This window comes from Macaca nemestrina, chromosome 10 (genome assembly GCF_043159975.1).
Source record: "Macaca nemestrina isolate mMacNem1 chromosome 10, mMacNem.hap1, whole genome shotgun sequence".
NCBI classification, from domain to species: domain Eukaryota; kingdom Metazoa; phylum Chordata; class Mammalia; order Primates; family Cercopithecidae; genus Macaca; species Macaca nemestrina.
In genome coordinates this window covers 26,565,037-26,586,964 of record NC_092134.1, presented here as the reverse complement: position 1 = coordinate 26,586,964, position 21,928 = coordinate 26,565,037, and the positions used below count along the sequence as shown (strand labels likewise).

The window sequence follows — 21,928 nt, the reverse complement described above, 5'->3', positions numbered from 1 at the left end:
TGATTTCAACTTTGTAGTGGTCTCAGCCAATGAAGAGAATTTAGTTCCATAAGCCCTGCTTAGCTCTGTGTGCCCGGCACTGTGCTAGGTGCTGGATACATGAGCATGAATAAGATAGCATTTTTGTTTTCCTAGAGCTCACAGTCTCAGGGGGTGGAAAATGGGGGCAGAAGGAGAAACCAGCACATTCCGTATCTCAGGGAGAAACCCACTCATGCTGTGTGAGCACAGAGGAGGGAGCTGAGGGTCAGAGAATACCACCCAATGAAAATCAGTCTCACCTGGGTCTAGTAGGCTGAGCAGGTGTTAAGTGAATTCCATCCCCCACCAAAGGGAAGAAATGACTTAAAAACTGAAAGTCCAAAGGCAGCAGCAATGGATATTAATGTATGTCTTTGTTGTTGATCCTCTACCCACCCCCACAGGTTTCTACCTTTATCATGATGTACAGAACACACTGTCAGAGAATACTGGACACTGTAATAAGAGCCAACTTTGATGAGGTAGGTCAAGAAGGGTTGAGCTGTGAATACTCAGTATTAAAAATCTTATAGCACTAGCTCCTATTTCATGAGCTCCTGCTAGGTGCCAGGCCTGGCATCTGGAAGCCCTTCCTGGATACCCATTAGCTCACTTCATCCTCATGGGAGCCCATGAAGCAGGTATGACTATTATCCCCACTTTACAGACATGACGTGTGTATAGCAGTGGACTTGGCCTCCTCGTCTGACTGAAATGGTGAACTGCCTCCAGGCCTATCAGTCCGTTAGGAAGATCATTTTGCCAGTGCATCATTACACCCAGGATTATAGGTTCACAGAAGCTAAAGAAAAGCTTCCTTACATTTTGGAAAAAATATATAAAGAACTTTATTCTATTTTGTATATTTAGGCTTTTACTGAGGCTTGTCCACTTTGGTACATCTGGAGCCAGTTACCCTCCATTCCCAAGATCTGATCCATAGATTTCCATCAAATCCCATCAGTAGGGCCATCATTAAATACAAACAATGTAAGAAGTCCATTTTATTTTAAAATATTGTAGTTAAAGAATAGAGAGGAGGAAATGAGAAAGGATGGAAGAACAATAACCAATAATAAAGTTATATAACTTTATTATTTTTTGAGAGAATATGGTCTCTAAAAGGACTATAAAAAACCCAGTAGCTATTGGTGGAAGAGATCCCAGAGACTCCTTTGGTGTGTGTGTTGTGGGGAGGGGGTGCTGTTGTAGGTGGAGGGGTATAAAACGATGTCAGGTACAAAATGCTCTTCTCCCGTACTTTTCTGCCTTCCCACGGCTGTGTGCTTTAGGAGCAAATGTTTGTTGAGCACTTCCACTATCACTTTGCTCATAGACACAGCTGCAGATGAGATGGGAGAGCGTGTTGGTAAAGAAGTACTGTTCTTCCTTCTCTTGACTTTTATCCACTAGACTTCTAAAACGTACTTTAAAATCTCCCAAATTACTTGAGCAACCGTTTCAGTGGATTTTTTCTTTTAAGAAAGAAAACTCCCTGCTTTCTTTTGAACTGTGGTTTGGCTCTGTCTTACATTCCAAAGATCACTGAGATCAGGACAAATAATGATTCGTGACTGGCTAAGACAACACTAGCTGCTATAACAAATAACTCTCCAAATCTTAGCACACTGGAGGTTTATTTCCACTCATGTCACAATCCAGTGCAGTTGTTCTTGGTTGGAAGGCTGGTTGCTGGGGGTGATTCAGGGACTCAGGCTCCTTCCACCCTGCCCTAAAGCCTTGGAGTCCTCTTTGTTCAGCTGATGGGTGGGGAAAAGAACTACTAGGAAGGCATACCCCCTACTTATCCTTGTCAGCCCAGAAATACAATAGCACTTCTGCCCATATTCCATTGACAGGAGCTGGTCCCATGGCCCCACCTTAATGCAGCGGGGGCTGGGGAATGTGGTCCCTTACACTACTTATAGCAGCTTCCACTACTCACATCTCTAATGGACAGCTCTTCCTCTCTGCCACAGTTACCAACAACAAAACTAGTGGCAGTTCTTCCTTATGTTCATATGTAGCGTATTCATCTCAAAACTTGGGTCCCATACATTATCCTCTCTGCCACAGTTACCAACAACACAACTAGTGGCAGTCATCTCTTATGTTCGTATGTAGCTTATTCATCTCAAAACTCACTCCCATTTCATTTCATTTCATTAGCTTAATTCCAACACCTATTGGGTCCCATACATTATTGGAGAGATAAGTAAGACACAGCTGATGGGATAGGGGGAAGGCATGTAACTAGCAACTAGTATGCAGAATCGTTGAGGGGCAGATGCTGCTATGGGAAGAGTGCCAGGCTTTGAGTCCCAAGCTTGGATTCAAGAGCTGGCTCTGCCTTTCAAGCCTCAATTCCTCATCCTAGAAATGAAGATTTAAAAATTCATCCCCATCTATTGAATTCACAGTGTTACAAGAAGGAGGAGATAAGACTATGCCTGGTAAAAGCTCTTTGTAAACTGCAAAAGGTCATACAAATGCTTGTTCTTTTCAGATGGATCAACCAGGGTGTTGAGAGACTTGGCCAAGAGCACACAGTTGGTTAGGGCCAAAGGTGTGTCAAGGTCCTTTGTCACCTGACACTCTTAGGCCAATTCCATGCCACTGGCAGGAATATTTGGTGGCTGCTTTTAAGATGGCTAATCAAGATGTGACTCACTCTTCTCAGCCACAGAATAATGAAGGGAGATATTTTACCTCTGATGAGGATGGCTTTCTCCTATAGCTGAGAAAAGTCATTGGTAAATGGACGGTGGATGTATCTGGCACACCTTGACTTTACAGTTGGTTTCAAGTCTTCCAGGTCTTTAATATTGGTTGAGGTTACAACTTATGCTAGTATCACAGTCCTAAATTATCTTGTTTGTTCACTTGTTCATTGTTTGTCTCTACCACTATAATGTAAGCCTTTGAGGGCAGGAACTTCATCTGTCTTGATCACTACTGTATCCTATCCAGCCATACTTTTAGGTTCTCAGTAAATGTTTGTTGGGTGAATGAGTAGATGAATGGACGAACAGGTGTAGAAATGCCATTGACGTATAACATTGTCAAGCAACTAAAGAATGCAAATCTGAGGCTGGGCACAGTGGCTCATGCCTGTGATCCCAGCACTTTGGGAGGCCGAGGTGGGTGGATCATGAGGTCAAGAAATCAAGATCATCCTGGTCAACATGGTGAAACCCTGTCTCTACTAAAAATACAAAAATTATCTGGGTACTCAGGAGGCCGAGGCAGGAGAATCGCTTGAACCTGGGAGGTGGAGGTTGCAGTGAGCCAAGATTGTGTCACTGCACTCCAGCCTGGTGACAGAGTGAGACTCTCTCTCAAAAAAAAAAAAAAAGCAAATCTGCATGTAAGGGACTTGGGAATGTCTTCTCCAGACTACATTGCCCAATAAGCTGTAAAGTTCAGTAGTCTTGTGGTTGAGTCCCAAATCCCCCACTGACTAGCCTAAGACCTTGGGCAAGGCGCTTAACCTCTCTGAGCCTGGATTTCTTTTGCTACAAGATGAAAATAATAATTATACCTACCTCATAGTGAACATGAAATTGTGTACGTAAAGTGTCTGATTTTGTTCTAGAACATGATAAATGTTAGGCATTTTTGTAATTATTTTGTTGAGATCCTTCCAATCCTGTAACACGTAGGGACTCCAATTGCAAGTCAGCACAGGTGTTTCCACAAGGTACCAATGTTCAGAATGAACTAAATATGAACATGGAAAAAGAAATAGAAAATTTGCTTAGTATTCCTAAGGAAATCATCTCCTCATACTTCACTGAGCTGAGAGACAAAGGGCAGAGAGTTTAGAAGACTGAAACAGATACCTCAGGAAACTGAATTTTATTAATAATTTGGAATCATTTGCCTCTGATTATTTCACTGTTTATGCTTGCAAGGTGTTAAGAACTTATCAGAACTCTCCCTTCTGCCTAATACTGTTTCCATTTGTTAAATGCCTGCACAATGCCAAGCATTTTACATAAGCTATCTTATTTCACCCTAATAGTAGGAAGACATGATTATCTTCATTTTACAAATGCTGGTAACTCTCAAAGTTATATGTTTAGTCCTGAGCTCCAGATTCAATTGACTTGAAATCTAACTTAACACGGCCAAACCAGAGCTCTTAATTTTCTGCCCTAAATCTGTTTTTCCCAGGTCTTAGATTGCCACTCCCCTCCACCCAATTGCTTAAGTCACAAACTTTGATTCTTCCCTTTCCCTCACCCTTCAGATTCAGTCCATTGGGAGATCCTGTCAGTTCCACCTTCTACAGGGAAACATTGCATCTGTCCATTTCATGCCTAACTTCCAAGCCTTAGCGCTTGAGCTATAGCCATTCTCCCTCCTTCCTTTTCCTTCTCACCCGGAGGAAGAAGTATCATTGAACAATAAATGGCCTAAAATGCAGAGAGTAGGAAGGAAGAATACATATTCTACAAAAGCCACTCAGGAAACTGAGGACTGATCAGCCTTCCCTGTGCAGCTTGAACAGGCTTCAAACAGACAGATGCCTGCTAAGGACACTGATTTTGCACAGATTTGTTTGAATCCACACAACAGCTGATCTTTTCTAGATGTTCTGCTAGAAATTGACTGCTCATATAAAAAAAAGGGGTACGGCTGCCTGCAAGAAGAGCTAAGTAAGGCAAATGAATTCAAAATCTATCAACTCAAGAATCAGCTGGGCAGAGCTTCTTACTCAGAGTTGGAGGAGCAGACAAGAAGGCCCAGGACCTGACCTGAGCCTGATGCCCAGGGAGTGAGCTGGAATCAGGGACAGTGGAGGGTCCTCTGGAGGGCAAGTACCTTGTCCAAAAGCCGTGGACATCTCCAGACTCAGGCCACGCTAGTGGTCAGCCACCGGGTTCCTCAATGACAGAACAAAAGTCTTGATAGGTGAGTGGAGCCACAGTAGGGATCCTGGCTGGGTGACACTCAGAAACGTAGGCAAGAAAATCTCAAACACCTAGAGCAGGACACTGATCTCTTGAGCTCAGCAGTGGTAGTGCCTCCATAATATCATAGTAGTAATAACAGCTACCCTGTTTTTTTTTTGTTTTGTTTTGTTTTGTTTTTGAGATGAAGTCTTGCTCTGTCACCCAGGCTGGAGTGCAGTGGCGCTATCTCGGCTCACTGCAAGCTCTGCCTCCCGGGTTCACACCATTCTCCTGCCTCACCCTCTAGAGTAGCTGGGACTACAGGCGCCCTCCACCACGCCTGGCTAATTTTTTTTTGGTATTTTTAGTAGAGACAGGGTTTCACCGTGTTAGCCAGGACGGTCTCAATCTCCTGACCTCGTCATCCACCCGCCTTGGCCTCCCAAAGTGCTGGGATTACAGGCATGAGCCACCACGCCCAGCCCACAGCTAGCCTTTATTAAGCATCTACTATGTGCCAAGCACTAGAAGCACTTTTTAGAAATCTTTACCAAAACCTATACAGAGAATACTGCTTTTATCCCCATTTCACAGAAAGGGAATGGAGGCTTAGAGATGTGATACTCCTCAGTAGTGGAGCCAGGATTAGAACCCTGCAAGTCAGTCTTCGCTCCTCCAGATTTTGTTTTAATTTTCAATCTGGATGAAAACTTTGCAGTATTTCCACTGTCATGGAATAAACAAGACTCTCACTGAAGTCTTTTCGATTTACAGACCTGACTTCATTAACCACTATGACCATGTTTTCGGTAATCACCACTTCCCTCCTAAGAAGTCAGAGGGGCATGCCTTTCTCCCTGTTCCTTATCCTCCAAGCCTTCCATCCAGTGAAGTCCAGGCTGCAGGCAAGGAAGCCTATTCACACGAGGCTGAGATGGAGTCACCAGGCTAGAGTCGGGGCATGGCTCCACTAGCCAGAGGCAGCCTGGTCAGAGGAAAATTAGGCCCTACTCCTTGGAGGGGCCTGAAGGATGCTGCAGGTTACCAGCGCAGGGGCAGAAAGCTGGGAAGTGGACAGCAGCCTAGGGAGAGACATGAGCCTCAGGAATGGGGTAGAAACCCAGTTACCATGTGAAGAACAAACTAGCCATAAGAGAGACTGTGGAAGGACTGAGGCAGACATGGGCTGTATCTCATCCATTCCCTGACTGGTTGTCTGGCTTTGGACAACTAATATCTCTGCAAATAAGAGTAATGATTCTCAGCTATAGTATTATGAGTATTACATGAAACCTAAGCAAAGTACCTGGCATATAGTAGGTACTCAATAAAGAAAGTTAATGGTGGCCAGGTGTGGTGGCTCACTGTAATCCCAGCACTTTGGGAGGCCAAGGCGTGCAGATCACCTGAGGTCAGGTGTTCGAGACCAGCCTGGTCAACATGGCGAAACCCCGTCTCTACTTTAAAAATACAAATATTAGCCAGGTGTGGTGGCACACACCTAGAATCCCAGCTACTTAGGAAGCTGAGATAGGAGAATTGCTTGAACCCAGGAGGCGGAGGTTGCAGTGAGCCAAGACCACACCACTGCACTCCAGCCTGGGCGACAGAGCAAGACTCTGTCCCCACCAAAAAGAAAGCTAAAATGGCAATAATACTTGCTCCAAAGTTTTAGACTAGAGGGACTCAATTATCTCCCACACCAAATCAGGATTGATTTGGAGAACCAGGGATGTGGATAATGCTACATGTGGAACTCAAGAGTGCCCATCTGTTGAGGGGAGAAGGAAACATGATACAGAAACCCATTGGAATGTATAAAAATTCAGAGTTATGTGTTCCCCAGCTTCGAGATGGGCTGCTCCCCAACTGGAGATGGGCTGCTCCCCAACTGAAGAAGTGCTGCAGATGTTAGTTGATAACTGAAGTCTAGATATTCTCGAATGTTATTATATACATCAGTTAATATCTTCTACTATTTCTCTTTACTTCCCTTAACTTTCCCACCCCTCCACCTCCTATTCTACCCACAGCTAAAAGACAGAGGTGTAGGGGAGGCAGCAATGGGTTCTCTGCTTTGGACATTCACTCTGCCCTTCATTCAGTAACAATGCGGCTCAAGTTCCTGCTGTCGTCATATTAATAATAATAATTGCCTTTCTGGGTGCCTGCTATAATCTGGTTCTTTCTAGTGGTTTGGGGAGTTTTAAAAAGTCAATCACACACACTTCACGTGTCCACATAGCTTACCACTCAGGTATCACCATCTAGCATCCCATATAGCACCCACAGGCAGGGAGATTTGGGAAATGGAAGAATTCCGACATGAAAAGCCTCTTGCACTTGACCCAATCTTTGATGCACAAATTTGAATCAGGAGAATTTTGTGTGTGTGGCACCTACTCTCCTCCCTTCAGCCACACTCCTTTTACGCGCAACTCCCATACCTTTCCCTTCCTTCCCAGAAAACCCAGGGGCCCCTGAGGTTCAGTGGGCTCAAAGAATAGTGAGTACTAGTGCTCCGACCTTTTTAAAAACAATGCCCCACCTTTCTTTCCTTAAACTCTTCCCAGACCCTAGTAAGCATTGAAGGGGCTGATGGGTGAAAGTGCTTCATCTTTTGGGGCAGAGGAGACCCCAGCCTGCTAGGCTAGGCAGTTCTCCAGCAGTGAGCATGTTGCATGCCTAGGCAGAGGGAAGACTTGAAGTGGGAGAAACTCCCAGGGCCTCCTACAACATGGCAGGCTGGGGGTGCCTTCTGCTGCCGCAGGGGAAGTAAATGACAGCGTTGTAGACTGGGTTGGCCTTGGTGGAGTCCCAAGTTTCTGTTGGGAGGGCCCTGGGTAACCTCATGGTTCTTCTCTCTGTGGGTCAATACAGGTTCAAAGTTTCCTTCTGCACTTTTGGCAAGGAATGCCGCCCCACATGCTGCCTGTGCTGGGCTCCTCCACAGTGGTGAACATTGTCGGCGTGTGTGACTCCATCCTCTACAAAGCTATCTCCGGGGTGCTGATGCCCACCGTGCTGCAGGCATTACCTGACAGGTGGGCATGCTTATTCTTGTCTTCCTTCATGGCTGGTCCACAGAAGGGACTGTTCTGCTTCTCTTGTACTGAAAACCATGCACTGTCCAGAGGCCTCCCTTGTAAAGACCATTAATATTGAACTCTTAAATATTAACGTTTATTTATATTTTGGAATATAAATAAACCGTTAATATTTTGAACCATTTGTGTGGCTTAAAATTCAAAGGTATAAGATGGTGTACAGTAAGCAATCTCCCCACCAGACTCCTGTCCCCAGACAACCCAGTCCTTTCCCAGAACATGAGATAGAATCATTTTCTTGGAGTCTGACCAGATCTGATATGCACATGTAATCAATACGTATAATATACTGTTTTTCTTACTGAAATGGTGACATACACTATATACTGTTCTGTGCCTTGCTGTAAAACCAAACAACTTAACCTTGAAGTTTGTGCTGGACAGCTTCCATGCCCCTCCAGATGCACTCTCCACACTTCATGCTGCCTTCTGCTGGGGCTGGGGGTGGGGCATATGCTGACAGCATGGGCCACCACACAGGGTGCTTCTCAGGGAGGGATGGAGGGAGGAGAGTGAAGTCAGGAGATGGATTATCTGGCCCCCTCCCTGTGAGATTGTGTCAGGCTGGCTGGGTTCCTTCACTGGGCTGTGTTCCCTTCCAGGCAACTTTCCAGGCTGTCCTTGGGCACAGGGTGGATGAGAGCCTGTGGTCTGAGCCTTAGGTCGCAGCAGTCTCCCTTACAGTTCCTCTACCCCGTCCACACCTTTGTGACATGTCCCTTGTAAATAAACCCACCCATTTACAGTGGCACTCCTTCCTGTGGGGACTGTTACAAAGCACATTCCACATCCATCTATAAGGAGCTTTTCTCTTTTTCACAACTGTATAGGGTTCCACCATCTTGCATTTAGTTGATTCTCTTGATATTTCCAGTTTTGTCCTACTACAAACAACACTGTGATGAATGACATTTCATTTACCTTTTTTTTTTTAAACATGGTGAAGTGTGTTAGTTTCCTGTGACTACTGTAACAAATTACCACAAACTGGCAAAGTGACTTAAAATAACAGAAAAGGTATCCTCCCACACTTATGGAGGCCAGAAGTCCCAAATCAAGCATTGGCAGGGCTGGTTCCTTACTGAGGCTCTGAGGAAAAATATGTGCCATGCCTGTCTTCTGCTTCCGGTGTTGCCAGCAATCCTTGGTGTTTCTTGGCTTGCAGACGCATCACTCTAATCTCTGCCTACACCTTCACAGTGCTTCCTGCTCTGTGTGTGTGTGTGATTTTCAATCTGTATACCTTTTCCGCACCCCCGTCTTATTGCACTGGCTAAAATCTTTAGGATGATGTCCTAGCCTAGGCAAGGGTGGACATCTTTGCATTTTCCCTGACCTTAAGGGGAAAGCATTCAGTATTTACTATAAAATACAATGCTAGCTACAGGTTTTTAATATCAGGTTGAATGTGTGTGTGTTTGTGTGTGTGTATTATTATTATTATTATTATTATTATTATTGAGATGGAGTTTTGCTCTTGTTGCCCAGGCTGGAGTGCAATGGCACAGTCTTGGCTCACTGCAACCTCTGCCTCCCGGGTTCAAGTGATTCTCCTGCCTCAGCCTCCCAAATAGCTGAGATTATAGGTGTGTACCACCATGCCTGGCTAATTTTTTGTATTTTTCATAGAGATGGGGTTTCACCATGTTGGCCAGGCTGGTATCGAACTCCTGACCTCAAGTGATCCACCCGCCTCAGCCTCCCAATGTGCTGGGATTACAGGCGTGAGCCTCGGCACCTGGCCAATTATTTTTTTTTAAGATGAAGTCTGTTCTGTTGCCCAGGCGGGAGTACAGTGGTGCAATCATTGATCACTGCTCACTGCTGCCTCAAACTCCTGGGTTCAAGTGATCCTCCTGCTCCAGCCTGTGGCATAGCTAGAACTATAGGCATGCATCACAGGACCTGGCTAATTTAAAAAAAAAAAATTTTTTTTTTTAGAGATAGGGTCTCACTATTCAGCCTAGGCTGGTGGTCATAAATTTTTAAAAAAACATATTGCTAGATCTGAATTGTTAATATTTTGTTCAAAGGGTTTTATACTTCATCAAAGTTATTTGATCAATAATGAAAGTTTTTCATCTTTAGTTTTCATAATGTCTTTCTCTTATTTAGATATCAGAGGAACCCTGGCCTCATAAATGAGTTGAAAAATGTTCCCTCTCTTTTTTTTTTGGAGGAGTTAGTGTAGAATTTTATCTAAATTTTTTAAATTAATAATATTTTCTTATCCTTTTAATATCTGTAGGCTCTGTAGTGATGTGTCCTTTCTCATTCCTGATGTAGGTAATTTGTGTTTTCTGTCCTTTTTCTTGGTCAGTGTGACTAGAAATGTATCAATGTTATTGATCTCAAAAAATAGCTTTTGGTTTCTCTGGTTTCTTGTTTTCTGTTTTCAATTTTATTGACTTCTGTTTTTTATCTTTATTCCTCCCTTTTTGTGCTTGCTTTGGGTTTATTTTGCTCTTCTTTTTAAAATTTCTTTAAGTGAAAGCTTAGGTTGTTGATTATAAATCTTTCTACTTTCCTAATGAAAGCATTTAATGCTATAAATTTTATTCTAATCTCTACTTAGCTGCACCCCACAAATTTTGATATGTTGGGTTTTCATTTTAATTCAAAATATTTTCTACTTTCTCCTGTGAATTCCTCTTTGATCTATGGGGTATTTAGTAGTAAACTGTTTAATTTCTAAATATTTGGGGATTTTCAAGATATCTTCCTACTAATAATTTCTAGTTTAATTCCCTTCTGGTCATATTATATATATCGTTTTATATCAATTCTTTTAAGTCGATACTTGTTTCATGCTCCAGAATGTGGCCTATGTTGGTGAATGTTCTATGTGTACCTGAAAAAGCTATATATTCTGGTATCATTAGGTTAATTGTCAACTAGGTCAATTTAATTGATAGTATTGTTTCAATTTTCTTTGTCTTTACTGATTTTCTGTTGATTTGTTCTACTGATTAGCAATAGAGAATATAGACACCTCCAGCTCTAATTGTAAATTTGTCTATTTCTATACATTTTTGCTTCATGTATTTTGAAGCTCTGTTGTTAAACGCATACAAATTAGAACTGTTATGTCTTATTGGTGAATTGACTTCTTTTCATAATGTCTTCTTTTATCTTTCATAATATTTCTTGTTCAGAGGTTTACTTTGTCTGTTTAATACAGCTAACTCCAAGTTTTTTTAAAATTAGTGTTTGCATGACTTTTTTTTCCACCCTGTTAATTTGTCTTTATATTTGAAGTAGATTTCTTATAGCCAACATGCAAACATAGAGGGAAGTCTTTCTTTTTTATTGTCTGGTAATTTTCCTTTTTAGTTGGTATGGTATGTATAGATCTTTATATTTCATGTAATTAAATATATGGTTCAATTAAGATCTTCCCTCTTCCTAGTTGTTTTCTATTAGTTTCATCAGTTTTTGCTCCTTTATTCCTCTTTTTTTGTCTAATTTTGTGTTAATTATTTTCATCATCCCATTTATCTCCATGGCTGGCTTTTTTTTTCCCCTCTCTGAGACAAGGTCTTACTCTATCACCCAGGCTCCAGCTGGAGTACAGTGGCATAAACACGGCTCACTGCAGACTCAACATCCTGGGCTCAAGCAATCCTCCCATCTCGGTCTCCTGAGTAGCTGAAATTACAGGCATGTGCCACTAAGCCTGGCTAATTGTTTTACTTTTACATAGAGATGGGGTCTTGCCGTGTTTCCTAGGTTGGCTTGAACTCCTGGGCTCAAGGAATCCTCCTGCCTCAGTCTCCCAAAGTGCTGGGATTACAGGTGTGAGCCACCATGCCTGGCCATGATTGTCTTTTTAAAAATACCTCTTTAAAAAAAATTTTTACTAGTTGTTTTAAGTTTGTATATCTTTAATTATAATATACCTTCAAATAATATTATACTGCTTCACACGTATATAAGAATCTCAACACTATACTCCCAATTTGTATCCCATTTTTTATGCTATTGTTGTCATAGATTTTGTTTTTGTATATGCTATAAACTCCTAAAACATTATAACTATTTTTGCTTTAGATAACTATCTTTGAGAATGATTAAAGATATGAAAAAATATTTTATATCTGCTTTCATTCGCATGATTCCTAATCTTCATTTCTTTATGTATATCCAACTCATCTGTATAATATATGAGTTGGATATGTAATCATAGTCCTCTGCCTGCAAAATTTTCTTTAATGTTTCTCATATTGCAGGTCTAGTGGTAACAAATTATTTGTTTTTCTCTGTCTGAAGAAGTCTTTATTTCTCTTTCAATTTGAAAAATACTTTCACTGGGTATGGTATTCTGAATTAACAAGTTTTTCACTTTTGGCATTTTAAACATTTCACTCCATTGTTTTTGGCTTGCATGTTTGTTTTTTGTGCATCTTTGCTCCTCTGTAGGCAGTGTGCCTTTTTTCCTCGGATGCCTTCAAGACTTTCTCTGTCTTTGGTTTTTCAGTCTCTGTCTTTGGTTTTCAGCTGTTCAACCATGATGTATCTCAATGCTTTGTGTTGTTTTCAATCCTGCTTGGGGCTTTCTGAGCTTCTTGGATCTGTGCTTTGATGTATTTCATTATTTTCGGAAAATACTCATCCATTATCTTCTTCTCTGCTTTCTCTCTTTTTTCTTCTCCTGGTATTTCAATTACAAGTATGTTAGGCCATTTGATACTGTCCCACAACTCCCGGATGCTCGATTTTGCTTGTTCTCTACTCATTTTTCTCTTTGTGTTTTAAATGGAGTAATTTTTATTGACATATCTTCAGGTTCACTGATTCTTTCCTTTGCTATGTCAATGCTACTAATGAGACTATTGAAGGCATTCTTTATCTCCATTACTGTACTTTGTTTTTATGTCTATTTCTAATATTACAATTCTTTTAAAAGTAATTTCTGTGTTCTGGCTGGGTGCAGTGTGGCTCACACCTGTAATCCCAGTGCTTTGGGAGACGGAGGCAGAAGGATCACTTGAGGGCAGCCTAGACAACATAGCAAGATCCTGTCTCTACCAAAAACAATTAGCTGGGTATAGTAGCTCATGCCTATAGTCTAGCCACTAAAGATACTGAGGTGGGAAGATAACTTGAGCTCAGAAATTTGAGGTTACAGTGAATCATGATCCAGGCTGGATGACAGAGCAAGATCCTATCTCTAATAATTATTATTATCACATTAATTATTAATATATTAATTAATAATTCATGTAATAATAGGAATTATTTATATGTTCTTCTGAAATTCCTCCTCTGTTCCTGCTTGTTTACTTTTTCCATTAGAGCCTTTGACACATTAGTCATAGTTATTTTAAATTTTAAATTACCTGTCTGATAGTCTGGTTATGTTGATTGTTTTGTTTCTTGACAGTAGGTTCTATTTCTTAATTTTCTGTTTATCTCATAATTTTTATTGGCTGCCAAACAGTGTGTAGAAGAGTAGAGACTGGGATAAATAATACTTAAGCCTGGAAATGGGATAAGTATTCCCATTTCCCTTAGGTTCCTTCCCCTAGGTTCCTGAATATGAATTGAGGCAGTCTATTTGGGACTTCACTGCATTTGGGTTTTGTTGTTCCTATGGTTACCTTTAGTGTAGCACCAGATTTAAATTATTCTGGGGTACTTTGTGCTTAAGTTGGAGATTTGTTGGGTTGTTTCCCTTAATGTGCCTGCTCCTTTACCTTTAGGCCGTCCCTATGTACACAGTTGCTTAAGACTTGGTGCTTGTTAGCCTGATTGGAGCTGAAAAGTCGGGAAGTGGGTTCTCTTTTGTTCAGCCCTGTTTCAGTCTCAAGCAAGCCCTGTGCTTTGGATCTCAGAGTTGGGCACTCTCAGTGATCTTGACTCATTGCAGAGACATATCTCTAGTGATCTGAGCCCTTGGTGGTTTCCAGCAGGGTTAGAGAGCTTTCTCTTTTCATCTTTCCCCCACCTACAATGGGTCTTCCCTATTCCCTGGGGTCAACAGTGTTTTCTGCTCTTCCCCTAGTCAACTGAGGCTTTTGATCCATAAGGGAGAAAGGTCTTGGTGGAACTTCATGCTTTTTCCACTGCAACAGCTGTTCCCTTCCTCCAAACATATACCTCTCAGAAAGGCTTCTTCTGTCCTCCTGTCCTGTCCCCAGTCTTCCTCATGAACACCTGGTGAGGCCTGTGCAGAAGGGCTTGCAAATAGATGTGAACTTCCCTTGTATCTGTCATTCCAAGAGTTCTATACTCTCATGGTAGTTCATACTGGCCCGTTAGCTATTTGTTAAAACTGTTAGCAAAATTTATTTCACCCACATGTATGTAACGCCCTGTTTTCTTCTCTCTATTGCAAGTGAGCCAGTTCCCAAGTCCTTCTCTCATTGGAGGTGCCTTTCTTTCCATAAATTCCAGGCTACGTGATTGTGACCTCAGCTCTCTAATGGTTTAAAGAAAAGTTGTAATTTTGTAGATTATCTGGCTTTTTCTTGTTATGGTAGGAGTGATGCTCTTTCCAGCTTTCCACATTGTAGATGGAACAGAAATACACCCAAATAGGCTAACAAAGGTTACCTCCAGAGGCGATTATGGCCAAATTTTAGTCTCATCCTTTTCTGCATTATTCAAATGTTCTACATTAAGACCAAATTTCAATTTTTATACTAATATGTATATGTCTATATTATATATGTAGGAGCCATTTAGGGCTTCGTGTTATTAAAATCTTTCTCAGGCACTGATCAAGCGAACTGAGGCTAAATCTCCACTTATATTTTTTACCACAAAGGTATCTTCTGAGGATTTAATAAAACCCATCTTTATAAGAAAGATTCACATACTTTTAATAATGCTTTATAGGTATTAAACACACACATACACACATGGCATTTGCTGTTTATTGCAAAGCAGTTTGTGGGGTACAAATGAAATGTTAACCCCTCCCTTCCTATCTATAATTGACTTATTTTTACAGATGTGGAGGTTAAAGTTTAAAAGCTGAAATGAGGGCCAGGCATGGTGGCTCATGCCTGTAATCCCAGCACTTTGGGAGGCCCAGGCGATGAATCACTTGAGGCCAGGAGTTTGAGAACAGCCTGGCCAATGTATCGAAACCCCATCTCTATGAAAAATACAAAAATTAAGTGGGCGTGGTTGTGGGCGCCTGTAATCCCAGCTATTTGGGTGGCTGAGGCACAAGAATCACTTGAATCCAGGAGGCGGAGGTTGCAGTGAGCTGAGATCGCACCACTGTACTCCAGCCTGGGTGACAGAGCAAGACCCTGTCTCAAAAAAAAAATAAAATAAAATAAAAAGAGGGTTGAAATGACTTGTTTACCTTCACCTGCAAATAAATAAAATGGTCAGGACTCAAATATTTATTCAAGAAAACCACAAATGTTCATTCATTCATTAAACAAATGTTTATTGATTACTACAATGTGCTAGGGACTGTGCTAGGTCCTGGAATACAGCACTACATAAGATAAGCATGCTCCCTGCCCTCATTGAGTTACAGTCTGCCAAAGGAGGCTGTTAAAAATTACGTGGCTACGTAATTACCACTGCAATCTTTGGCTTACAAATCAAGTGCCTTTTTCATTAAATCAGGAAGACAAATTTATTCAAAAGATCAGGCTCCAACTGACTTTTCAGTTTTATATACTCATTCATCCCTCAAACTTGTTTGAGTGCCTTTTCTGTACCAAGCCCTGTGCTTGGCATCATGGAAATAAGAATTGGCACTAGAAGTTCTCACTCATGACCCTGGGCAGGCCCAGGCTGAGGCACAGCTCCCCACCCCCTAGCTCAGACCCATCCCATCCTTTCCAACTCAGAAGAGCATATTGAAATTCAGGGGAATAAAAATACACTATTATAGAGATAACCATGGATCACACACTCCCATTTATAGGAAAGGGAAATCACTCTCAAACTGGAGTTTTTCACTTCTTCCAAGCAATCTTGGCACAGTGGTTGTTAATAACAATTGGGTTAGCTAAAGTAAGAAAGTATGTGTGTATGCATCTGTGTGTGTGTGTGTGCATGTGTGTGCGTGCGTGTGTGGTATGGGCAGGAAGGAGAAGTCAAAGAGGCAAAGAAAAGAGTGAAGACCAAGCCTGAAATGCCAAAGGAATAGCAACACTGAACAGAAAAGCAGAAGGCACCAGATATGGGGAGCATATCCAAGGCATGTCAAAGTGCACGATGTGGTACTTTCATCAAAGAGAAGTAGGACAGTGGTTATAGGTCAGATAGACCTAGGCTTGACTCCTGGCTCTAACACTTGCTGCATCTCTTTGGACAAGTAAAATAACTTTTGTGAGCCTCAATTTCTCACCTCTATTTTGGGACTAACAACAGTATGTACTTCTAGGGCTGAAGTGAGGATTAATTAAGAAAGTACATGCGAAGTGTTTAGTAGCTTGGCACATTGCACTCATTAAAAGGTAACTGCTGTTATCACCATTGTTGCAGTTTTACTAGCATCACCACTGATGGTCATTCAGGGAGCTATGAGTGTGAATGTAGGATGTAGGAGAAGGGCTGAAGCTGGAGGTGTAGACTTGGCAACCACCTGCACAAGACGGAGGAAAAGTTATGTCCCTAGAAGTGGAGGACACACCCTGGCATCCCAGTCTGGGAAGGAGAGAGGTGGAGGGAAAGCAGAGGAAGGAGGTCGAACTGCAGGTATACACCCACAGAGGACAGTATGTCAAGAAGGCATAGATGCTGCAGGAGATGGAGTCAGTTGAAGCTTAGGAAGGCATCTCTTAGATCAGGTGATCAGGTGAGCTGCTATCTGGGGCAAGAGCGTCCAGGCAGAAGGGATGGCAAGTGCAAAGGTCCTGGTGAGGTAAGCAAGGGCCTGGAGTGTTGGAGAAACTGAATGGAGGCTAGTGCTGTGGGGATGGAGTAAGCTGAGCGGACAGTGGGAGGAGCTGCAGCCAGAGATAAGGAGGGTAGGGAGGGGGGCAGTTAGGACAAGGCCCGTTGTCCATCTGGGGATGGAGAGCCATTCATTCTTACATTTCACTTAACAAGCATTTCTTATGTGCCTACTATGTGTCTGGCACTATGCTAGATACTGAGGATACAGTGATAAGCAAAATGGACATAGTCCCTGCCCTCTGCATGGAGGGTACAGTGAGAAAGATGTACAATGATCAGATAATCACACAAGTTGGTATATAACAACAAACTGTCATAACTACATGGCCATTCAAGAGGAATCATCAGGGGTGCTGACCTGGTCTGGGGGCTTCGGGGAAGGTTTGCATATAGAAGTAACATCTAGTCTGAGATTAGCTGAATAACAAGGAACTGAGTAGGTGAAGAGGGAAGAGATGCTCTTGGCTGAAAGGATACCAGGGGCGAAGGCCCTGAGGGGAGAGGACCAAATGGAGGCCAGAGGTCCAGAATGAGGAGAAAGGGAGAAGGTGCAAGGTGGGGCCTTGGGGGCTGCAGCAAGAACTGGGTTTTTTATCCTAAGAATGATGTGAAAGCATTGAGGAGTTTTCATCAAAATTACAGGTGTTTTGGAAATGTCCCTCTCACAATGTGGAAGATAGAGTGGAGGTGGGAAGGTGAGCAGGGCAGGATGGACTCAGGAAGCTACTATAAGTCTGGATGAGAGTTGATGGCAGCCTGAACTAGGGAGAAAAGGGAGAGACATGGCTGTGCTTGGGAAGTAATTTGGAAGCAAAATCTGTAATATGTGGTAAACGGAAAGAGAGACTATGTCCAAAATAGTGTATGCAAAACTGGATACTTGCCTAAAGAAATTGTAACTGAATTTAATCAAGTCTTTAGAAGCAGACAGGATAGATGGATAGACTATATGACATTACAAGACAGAACTCAACCAAATCAGAGTGTAGGACATTCCAGGGAACAAATACCATGATGTTGCCAATAAATAAATGGCACAAAATAGGGGGGAAAAAAGATTTAAGAAACAGAACAGGGCAATGTTGTATCTTTCATGCAATGTGTGGACCTTGTTTGGATCCTGATTCAAACAAACTAAACATCTGTGGGAGAAATACAGAAATCTGAATGCAGACTGGGCTGTAGATGATATTAAGGAATTACTGTTCATTCTGTTAGATAAACTAATGGCATGGAGGATTTAAATGCTGCACACACTTTGTGTGCATATGTGTGTATACACGTACACATACATATTTAAACCTTGCCAATGAGAAATGCACACTCAGTTTTTAGGGGTTAAATGACATCTTGGATTTGTTTCAAACACTCCAGAAAAGAAAAAGTGGAATATAATCTATTAAACTGGCAAAAATGATGTCAATTGTTGAAGCTGGGTCATGGGTCCTTGGAGGTTTATTATACTATCTGTCTTGGGGTATGTTTGAAATTCTTGAAAATAAAAAAGTTATCAATAAAAATAAAATGATGAAAAATAGAGTTCATACTGAAATAGAGGACACAAGAAAAGAAGCATGTCCAAGGGGGAAATCACGAGTTCAGCTTGGAGGCCTCTGGGCCAGAGGTGCAAAAGTAAGTGCAGACAGTAAATCTGCACAGACGGGAAATTCACAGATTCAGTGAATCTGTGGGCCTGGAGAAACTACCCAGGGAAGGAAGAAAGCTTTGTGAGATGAGAGCCCAGGACTAGATATGAAGAACTGGAAGGCATGCTGACCAGGCAGAGGGCAGGAGTTCTGTGACTGGGGAGGAGCAGCCAGAAGGAGGGATCACAGAAGCCAAGGGAAGTGAGTGTTTCCAAAAGGAGGGCGCAGGTGACAGAATCGAATACCGCCAAGATGTTAAGCAGACAAGAACCATGACAAGTCCACTGGGTTTGGAATCATGCATGGGGGCTGCTTAGGTGAGAGCTGTTTAGGCTGAGGTCAGGAGTGAGGTGAGGAGGGAATGGGAGGTGAAGGAAATGAGACAAAGAATTGGGCAGCACTTTGAAGAAGTCTGTCTGTGATGTGGGAGAAAGGGCAGTGGCTCGAGGGGATAGAGTGGAGGAAATAAAGAGGTTTTTGTTGTTTTTAAAGTGAGACATTCTTAAATACATTAAAATAATGAGCAGGACTGGGGATAGTGGCTCACGCCTGTAATCCCAGTGCTTTGGGAGGCCGAGGTGGGCGGATCACTTGAGAGCAGGAGTTCGAGACCAGCCTGGCCAACATGGCAAAAGCCTATCTCTACTAAAAAGACAAAAAATTAGCTGAGCATGGTGGCATGTGTCTGTAATCCCAGCTACTCAGGAGGCTGAGGCACAAGAATCACTTGAACCTGGGAGGCGGAGGTTGCAGCGAGCTGAGATTGTGCCACTGCACTTCAGCCTGGGCAACAGAGCAAGACTGTCTCCTAAAAAAACAGATGAGCAGAATGATCTAGTAGAGAAGAAAAAGCTGAATATACAGGAGAAGGGACCGTCAGCAATGTACAATTCCTGAGAAAGCAGCAGGGGACGGCAAGAGGAGGGATCGCTCCTGGATTCTATTAGGGAGGAAGAGATGAACCAGGCAGGTAGCTGAGTGTTGATGACATCCTTCCTCTGTGTTTTTCTGTTTTTTTTTTTTCTCCCCCTGAGAAGTAGGAGGTGATTCCACCCACTGGCAGGGAGGGGAGATTTCGGGAATTGGAGGCATAAGGGTCTTGAAGAAGGTTGGAGATAGCTATGAGAAAGGAAAGAATGAGTGACCAGAGAGAAATGGGGTTGCCCAGCAGGGTGGAGGTTGGTGCTTTTGTGTCTGACAGGAGACAGTGGACGAAAGGCTGAACCAGGGCAGCAGGCTAGGCGGTGTTGGTGGAAGGCAAGGATGGTGTGGATGGTCAACAGGGGAGATGTCCCTATATCTGGCACAACCAAGGAGGACTTCGTGGAGAACGAACCTAGGCCTGTGAGCAGATGGCTTTGATAGCAAGAGCCAGAAAAGGGGGCCCAGTGTCTTCTCAACTCCAAATTCCCATCTTATTGCAACCTACTGCCCTGCTCAGTGCTTCACCTCTCCAGTTCCCTCCTGCCTCCTGTTCCAATACTGTCTTTGACTCTTGGAATCTAATATGGTTTCAAGGCCCATATCAAGGTTGTTCGCCAATTTAAAAATATGCTGTTGCTTCCCAGTTCCCACCAAATGGCAAGCAGTTTGGTAAGCTGGGTGAGCAGGCATGGCAGTTATGTTGCAAACGGGGTTCCTGCCTGCCTGGGAGGATTGGACAAGACTGGGCTTTCTTAGGCCCACGGCCCACTGTCTTCACCCCTCACACAAGCTCTTCAAAAGCATAAAGGAGCATGTTTTGCTTGCATCTAACTAGTTCTGGATGCCACCAAGCCTTGCAGTGGGCATCAGTGACCAGCAGAGTACATTCTGTTCGTGCCCTTCCCAGACCCACCCGCTCTCCGCAGGGCTTGGGCTGTTGGCACTGTCTCTGAGGTTGCTCTTACAAATGGCACCTATTGGTAGCAGCCCAAACATGATTAGGGGAAATAAAACCCTGTAGGGGACTGTGGGAGGAACTGAGCAACATGGGCAGCACTTAAAACTCATCGTTTCTCTTTCTAGCTTAACTCAGGTGATTCGAAAGTTTGCCAAGCAACTGGATGAGTGGCTAAAAGTGGCTCTCCACGACCTCCCAGAAAACTTGCGAAACATCAAATTCGAATGTAAGTACTGAGTTGGGAGTGAAAGGGAAGAGAGAATTACATTTTAGTGCCAAATATTTTACGTAAGTTGTTAATAACAATAGTAGCAGCAGCTACTGTTTACTGGTTAACTATAAAGCACCAGGTATTATACTAATTATGTATATACACATATTTAATCCTCATAAAATGTTTATTATAGGTGGCACACTTCTTCCTTTACAGAGGAGGAGTCAAGCTTAGAGAGGTAGTGCAGAGACAGGATTTTCTCCCAGGTCTGACACCAAAGTTTCTGCTTACCACCACCATCCTCCTTATCTCATTTAATCTTCATGCTGCCTCTGCCATGTAGGAAGTAGTATCTCTATTCTACAGATAAGGCTCTGAGAGGCAAAGAAAGTTGCCCCAAAGCCACGCAGCCACACAGCTGTAAGTAGGGGCAAGGAATCAAACTCAGGTCTGAGATTTCCTTGAAGTTCCTGCCCATAAAATGGTGGTAGCAGGAGAGAGAGAACAGCTTAAGGGCTTCACTCATTCTCTGCCTAATTAGAAAGCCAAATTAATATTTCTCATAAAGGGATTGAGACCGTGAACCCTTTCTTTGCTGAGTGTTGGCACCCATTCCCCAGCATTAGTTTTGTTTTTCTGTTTCAATCTGCCTGTACTTGCGGGGAGACTCATGTATGGTTTGTTTATTGCTATTAAAGATGAAATGATTTTCAGTAAAACAAAGTTTTAAAATATACATTTTTAAAGCCCCATTTGAATACAACAGCTTGCTATTCTTGCCCGAAATAAGTGCCAGTGAGCAAAATGAAGGCGATCAAATTACCCTTTCTCCACAGGCAAAGGGAGCCCTTTCAGACGCGCTTTGAGGTTGCCTGCAGTGGCCATCACCTATTGATAAAGCCCGCTTTATTTCATGGCTTTCAGCTCTTTTCTTTTCATGAGCACTAAATTCCACATCACAAAGTTAAAGAAAAAGTAATTAAGGAGAAGGATTAACGATTGATCAGCCTGGAAAATTAGAAGTCTCCCATCTGCCCCCTCCCACCCCCACTCCTCCACCCCACACCTTATTTTTTCAAATCAAGCCAGCTCTGAGTACAAATTAGAATAATCCTAGGGAAATTTCTGACTATTACTTGACCAGTTCAGAAATTACCAAGAAGAATGCCCCCGCACCCATTTTAATTATGCCGACAAAACAAACCTGTTCAAAGTCGGCGGCGAGGAGGTTTGTTGGACCTTCCACCTGTGTGTGTCGGGCGGAGGCTCTTCTTCCCAGGGAGCCCAGC

General features: G+C 42.7%; 1 protein-coding gene and 1 long non-coding RNA gene across 11 annotated transcripts in view; one reads left to right on the top strand and one right to left on the bottom strand.

The window, feature by feature from the left end:
- The window catches only part of LOC105497686 (regulatory factor X4), a 178,421-nt gene that overhangs the window by 106,143 nt on the left and 50,350 nt on the right, over positions 1–21,928 (top strand). For all 9 annotated transcript variants that reach the window (XM_071071193.1, XM_011768962.2, XM_011768960.2 and 6 more), the window contains 3 exons: positions 426–503; positions 7,800–7,963; positions 20,551–20,651. In XM_071071193.1, the coding sequence (XP_070927294.1) occupies positions 426–503; positions 7,800–7,963; positions 20,551–20,651 (343 nt within the window). The remainder of the gene's footprint in view (positions 1–425; positions 504–7,799; positions 7,964–20,550; positions 20,652–21,928) is intronic.
- Positions 1–21,928, bottom strand: part of LOC105497685 (uncharacterized) — a 37,426-nt gene that overhangs the window by 10,794 nt on the left and 4,704 nt on the right. Inside the window, exon 1 of one of the 2 annotated variants that reach the window (XR_011608890.1) lies at positions 21,844–21,864. The exons of the other annotated variant lie outside the window; for it this stretch is intronic. This is a non-coding gene — a long non-coding RNA (uncharacterized lncRNA). Of the gene's footprint in view, positions 1–21,843; positions 21,865–21,928 lie in introns of those variants that run through there. 2 annotated transcript variants of the gene reach the window in all.